Source organism: Nerophis ophidion, linkage group LG10 (assembly GCF_033978795.1).
Source record: "Nerophis ophidion isolate RoL-2023_Sa linkage group LG10, RoL_Noph_v1.0, whole genome shotgun sequence".
NCBI lineage: Eukaryota > Metazoa > Chordata > Actinopteri > Syngnathiformes > Syngnathidae > Nerophis > Nerophis ophidion.
In genome coordinates, this window is record NC_084620.1 from 46324816 (window position 1) to 46331587 (window position 6772).

General features: G+C 39.0%; 1 protein-coding gene across 1 annotated transcript in view; it reads left to right on the forward strand.

Moving 5' to 3' along the window:
- The window catches only part of zcchc4 (zinc finger, CCHC domain containing 4), a 67016-nt gene extending 66730 nt beyond the window's left edge, over nucleotides 1-286 (forward strand). The window contains exon 12 of the mRNA XM_061913925.1: nucleotides 111-286. Coding sequence (XP_061769909.1) covers nucleotides 111-201 — 91 coding nt within the window. The 3' untranslated portion in view covers nucleotides 202-286. The remainder of the gene's footprint in view (nucleotides 1-110) is intronic.
- The last annotated feature ends 6486 nt before the right edge of the window (nucleotides 287-6772 follow it).

Below are 6772 nucleotides of genomic sequence, written 5' to 3' on the forward strand. Positions count from 1 at the left end.
AACAAAAAAACATTTTATTTTTCACTAAATCTGGTGAATGGTCAAGAACCACTGATCTAACTACATACTAACTATTCTTATTTTTCTTTGTTTGTCTATTTTCAATATAGTTCCAAGAGAAGGGGCAAGAAGAACCTGTCAGCCACGTGTCGTCCAAACAAAAGTAAGAAGACGACAATCAAGCAAGCGGTTTTGAAATAACCATTATCATTACCTGAAGAACACATAAGAAATAAACACTTGCATTTATGTTTTTGACCACTGGTGGGTAGTGCAAAATCTAAAACACTGTCTTGTTTTTATTGAATAATACTCAAGTCCTTTTTACAACCAAGTACAGATTAGTTATTAAAAAGCTAACAAACAGACTTGTCAAAGCGTGGTTAGGAATAATAAAAAAAGAAGAACAAAAATAGTTATTTTTTTAAAATGGTCTATAACACCGGTGTCAAACTCAAGGCCTGGGGGCCAGATGTTGCCCGCCACTTTATTTTATTTGGCCCTCGAAATTAACTTAAGTATTGTCTAATTATGCAAAAATGTTTAATCAAACATTCAAACCCTTTTTTAGATAAAAAAATAAATATTATTAACTATGATTTAAATGCAAGTTATCCATCAAATTGTGCAATAGATTTCAAGGTAAAATTGTGAAATTTATTGTGACATTTTTACAGCATTTTTCTCTAAATGAATAAAACAGTAGTTTTTGTACAGTTTTGTGCAACGACTTCTCCTCCAGCCCATTTTTTCGTCTTTAAACAAGACTTATAAAGGACAGCTTTACAGATGCCATGTTTGCTGTGTGAAATATTCACTTCAAATTATGTGATAAGTGATACACCAAACAAATCTACAGATGTTGATTTGCGGTAAAAAAAACAACAACTGGCAGCTCAGGTGCCAAAATTTTACTGTAAAATTGCATTTTTTTATTTATAGTAGAAAAACAAATGTACATTTTACAGTAAAATTCTGGCAACTGAGCTGCCTTTTTTCTTTTTTGCTGTAAAAACAGCAGTACTGTTTTTCCAATTACAGCAATATACACTACATTTTGAGGTAAAATTATTGCAATTTACCATATTTTTTACCCATTTTAGCTGTAAAAAATCTACTAAAAAATACATAAAAAAATTGTGTAATAATAGTATTCACTGTTTGAAGGAAACCTCTGGGGCCAAACATAACTGCCATGTGGCCCTTAAGTGAAAACGACTTTGATTCTTCTGGGCTAGAGATATCCGATAATATCGGACTCCCAATATTATCGGCCGATAAATGCTTTAAAATGTAACATCGGAAATGATCAGTATTGGTTTCAAAAAGTAAAATTCATGACTTTTTAAAACTCATGAGCGCCAATAAATCTTAAAAACACCAGCCCAGTCACATAATATCTACGGCTTTTCACACACACAAGTGAATGCAAGGCATACTTTGTCCACAACCATACAGGTCACACTGAGGGTGGCCGTATAATCAACTTTAACACTGTCACAAATATGCGCCACACTGTGAACCCACACCAAACAAGAATGACAAACACATTTCGGGAGAACATCCGCACCGTAACACAACATAAACACAACAGAACAAATACCCCGGGAACCCTTGCAGCACTAACTCTTCCTGGAAGCTACAATATACACCCCTCACAACCTCCTTATGCTCTCTCAGGGAGACTATGTCCCAAATTCCAAGCTGCTGTTTTGAGGCAGGTTAAAAAAAAAATGCACTTTGTGACTTTAATCATAAATATGGCAGTGCCATGTTGGCATTTTTTTTCCATAACTTGAGTTGATTTATTTTGGAAAACCTTGTTGCATTGTTTAATGCATCCAGCGGGGCATCTCCACAAAATTAAACATAATAATGTGTTAATTCCACGACTGTATATATCGGTGTCGGTTGATATCGGAATCGGTAATTACGAGTTTTACAGTATTGGAATATCGGATATCGGCAAAAAAGCCATTATCGGACATCTCTACTCTGGGCTATGTAATATGGTTGTTGAAAAATCAAGTATTGTTTTCTATTGGTTAGCAAAAATATTTATAATATTATTTTTATTTTTATGTCTTTTAAAACAGTAGTCCCCAACTTTTTTGTAACTGCAACGCTTGATTATTTGTTTTTGTTTTTTTGTTTTTGGCATAAAAAAGGGAGTTTTTTTGGGGTTGGTGCACTAATTGTAAGTGTGTCTTTGTTTTTATTCTGATTTAATAAAAATAAAATAAAATAAAAAAAATTATTAAATTTTTTTTATTTTTTTAACTTAATAAAAAATTATTTTGTTGGGAACCACAGTTTTAAAACACTAAAATTGCTGATATGATTTGTGTTATTTCATTTCATTTTTGTTTTCAATAGAAACTAGGAATTTGAGAAAACAACGGGAAAAAATTAACTAAAGTTAACTTTTTTTCTGTAATAATCTAAAACAAAAATGTATTTTAAAATGTATTTTTTCATTAAAAAAATGTGTTTAAAATGTTTTCAAAAATCAACTATATTACTATATATTTTGTATAAATCCAATGCATTTTATTACATTGGATTTTTATAAAATGTGAAGAGTATATTACAACATTATAAATAAGTCTACCTGCTCAGTGTCCTAGTGGTTAGAATGTACGCCCTGAGTTCGGTAGGTCGTGAGTTCAAACCCCGGCCGAGTCATACCAAAGACTATAAAAACGGGACCCATTACTTCCCTGCTTGGCACTCATCATCAAGGCTAGGAATTGGGGGTTAAATCACCAAAAATGATTCTCGGGCGCGGCCGCCGCTGCTGTTCACTGCTCACCTCCTAGGGGGTGATCCAGGGTGATGGGTCAAATGCAGACAATAATTTCACCACACATAGTGTATGTGTGTGACAATCATTAGTACTTTAACTGTACATTAAAACCCTACAAAGTATATTCATAGCTTTAACTTTAATATATTTAGCTATTAGTTCACTTTTTCCTTCATCTGTAATCGCAAGTATGCTTTAAAGGAATAGAGTGCATCTACAGAACGTGCTGAAGCTACGTCTTTGGTGGATTGACAGGACAGGAACACTTAACACAAACAAGGCGAAGTAACGCTCGATGGTCTCCTGAATAGGAAAAGGGAGAGGAGAGAGAGAGAGAGAGAGCTGGACAAGTGGGGGAGAAGGTTTTAAAAAGGGAGATAACAGTCGGGAGTCGTCACAGGGATGCTTCGTGGGGCCAAACACTGGTAGCGAAGTAAAAAAAAAAAAATACAGGCCGAGAAATATCGCCCTATTTGGTGGAGGAAAATCTGCGCTGACACGGTGGGAATTTTTGTTTCTACTTCAAGAAGAACATGATCTATTTTTAGTGTTAGCAATGTGAGAACAATTGGCAGCAGGTAAAAACTGCTATGGGGAGATAGAGACAGTGTTTTTAGAAACATCCATGATCTAAAGACAACTAGTATCAATCAGCTCTTGATCCAAAGCCTACGCAGCAAAAACTGGAATCTCAGTAAGATTAAAAATCTCAAATAAGGGGGATATTTGGTTATTTTATGTCTGATAAGATCATTCTTCTCACCGAGCAAATTTTATTTTAGTGTTTAACTTGTTTTAAAGGGGAACATTATCACAATTTCAGAAGGGTTAAAACCAATAAAAATCAGTTCCCAGTGGCTTATTTTATCTTTCAAAGTTTTAAAAAAAAATGTTTACCCATCGTGGAATATCCCGAAAAAAGGCTTTAAGTGCCTGATTTTCGCTATCTGTGAATCTACCCGTCCATTTTCCTGTGACGTCACATAGTGACGCCAATACAAAGAAACATGGCGGATAGAACAGCAAGATATAGCAACATTAGCTCGGATTCAGACTCGGATTTCAGAGGCTTAAGCATATCAACAGATTACGCTTGTATTGAAACGGATGGTTGGAGTGTGGAGGCAGATAGCGAAAACGAAATAGAAGAAGAAACTGAAGCTATTGAGCGAAAAGCTATTGAAGCTATTCGGCAATTTCCTTCTAACCAACGATTGCATCTTTTGACCACTGGAGCAACTTAAATCCGTCGATTGGTAAGTGTTTGTTTGGCATTAAATGTGGGTGGAGGGTAACGCTGGATCCAAATATAGCTACAAATGTACATACAGATAGTCTGAATCGCATGTTAGTATCGATTAGCTGGCAGTCATGCCACGACAAAATATGTCTGATTAGCACATAAGTCAATAACATCAACAAAACTCACCTTTGTGATTTTGTTGACTTTACCGTTGGAAATGCATCTGCAGGATATCCATACATCTCTGTGCCATGTCTGCCTTAGCATCGCCGGTAAAATGTGCAGACCAAACGATCGGTACTTTTGCATCTTGTGACACTGGAGCCACTTAAATCCGTCGATTGGTAAGTGTTTGTTTGGCATTAAATGTGGGTGGAGGGTAAAGCTGGATGCAAATATAGCTACAAATGTACATACAGCTAGCCTAAATAGCATGTTAGCATCAATTAGCTGGCAGTCATGCCACGACAAAATATGTCTGATTAGCACATAAGTCAATAACATCAACAAAACTCACCTTTGTGTTTTTGTTGACTTTATCGTTGGAAATGCATCTGCAGGATATCCATACATCTCTGTGCCATGTCTGCCTTAGCATCGCCGGTAAAATGTGCAGACCAAACGATCGTGACTTTTGCATCTTGTGACACTGGAGCCACTTAAATCCGTCGATTGGTAAGTGTTTGTTTGGCATTAAATGTGGGTGGAGGGTAAAGCTGGATCCAAATATAGCTACAAATGTACATACAGCTAGCCAAAATAGCATGTTAGCATTGATTAGCTGGCAGTCATGCCGTGACCAAATATGTCTGATTAGCACATAAGTCAATAACATCAACAAAACTCACCTTTGTGATTTCGTTGACTTTATCGTTGGAAATGCATCTGCAGGATATCCATACATCTCTGTGCCATGTCTGCCTTAGCACCGCCGGTAAAATGTGCAGACCAAACAATCGGGACTTTTGCATCTTGTGACACTGGAGCAACTTAAATCCGTCGTTTGGTAAGCGTTTGTTTGGCATTAAATGTGGGTGGAGGGAAAGGCTGGATGCAAATATAGCTACAAATGTACATACAGCTAGCCTAAATAGCATGTTAGCATCGATTAGCTATCTAGATGACGTCACAACGAAAGCAAATAATAGAAAGGCGTTTAATTCACCAAAATTCACCCATTTAGAGTTTGGAAATGGGTTAAAAAGATATATGGTCTTTTTTCTGCAACATCAAGGTATATATTGACGCTTACATAGGTCTGGTGATAATGTTCCCCTTTAAGGATTTTGCTCCTAAATGATCTCAGTAAGATATTACAGCTTGTTGCTGAGATTTGATGACCTATATTGAGTAAAACATCCATCCATCCATTTTCTTCCGCTTATCTGAGGTCGGGTTGCAGGGGCAGCAGCCTAAGCAGGGAAGCCCAGACTTCCATCCCCCCAGCCGCTTCGTCCAGCTCTTCCCGAGGCGTTCCCAGGCAATTCGGGAGACATAGTCTTCCCAACGTGTCCTGGGTCTTCCTTGTGGCCTCCTACCGGTTGGACGTACCTCCCTAGGGAGGCGTTCTGGTGGCATCCTGACAAGATACCTGAACCACCTAAACTGGCTTTTCTCAATGTGGCTTTACTTTGAGCTCCTCCCGGATGGCAGGGCTTCTCACCCTATCTCTAAGGGAGAGCCCCGCCACCCGGCGGAGGAAACTCATTTTGGCCGCTTGTACCCGTGATCTTGTCCTTTCGGTCATAACCCAAAGCTCATCACCTTTGGTGAGGATGGGAACATAGATTGACCGCATGAGTAAAACGTGCATGAAAGTATTTTTGTCAAAATGTCCAAAGCACACCTAGCAATGGTGCACAGGAAGGCGGGGAAGAAGGGGGGAAAAGGCGGCCAAAATGGTCAAAAGTCCCAATTTTGTCCAAAATACCTCCCCGGGTTCCAGTCGCACAAGTCCTGGGATGCAAAACTTGTCCAAAACGCACCGAGCGAAGTCCCACGGGAAGTGGGGGAGAAAAGTCCGCGAAAGTTCCCAAAAATTTTCAAAATACCTACCCAGGTTCGAGTCCCACAAGTCCTGCCACCGGCCAGGCGAGTTCAAGTCCCACATGGAGTACCACAAGTCTGGAACCCGGGTGTGATTTTTGTACATTTGACCAAATTTTCTCACTTTTCCCCCCGCCTTCCGTGGGACTTTGCTGAGTGTGTTTTGGACACTTTGTACATTCCGGCCGGCGGCCGGACCTGTGGAACTTGAACCTGGGTAGGTATTTTGGACATTTTTGGGACTTTTGCCGACTTTTCCAACTTTTATCCCCACCTCCCCCGTGGCACTCGGCCTGGTGTATTATGGACATTTTGGGCATCCCAGGATGTTAAAGCGTTTTACTTGTTTTAAGGGTTTTGGTCCTAAATGATCTCCGTAAGATATTACAGCTTGTTGCTGAGATTTGATGATCTATATTGAGTAAAACATGCTTGAAACTATTTTTGTCAATATGTCTAAAACACACCCAGCAATGGTGCACAGGAAGGCGGGGAAGAAGGGGGGAAAAGGCGGCCAAAATGGTCAAAAGTCCCAATTTTGTCCAAAATACCTCCCCGGGTTCCAGTCGCACAAGTCCTGGGATGCAAAACTTGTCCAAAACGCACCGAGCAAAGTCCCACGGGAAGTGGGGGAGAAAAGTCGGCGAAAGTTCCCAAAAATTTTCAAAATACCTACC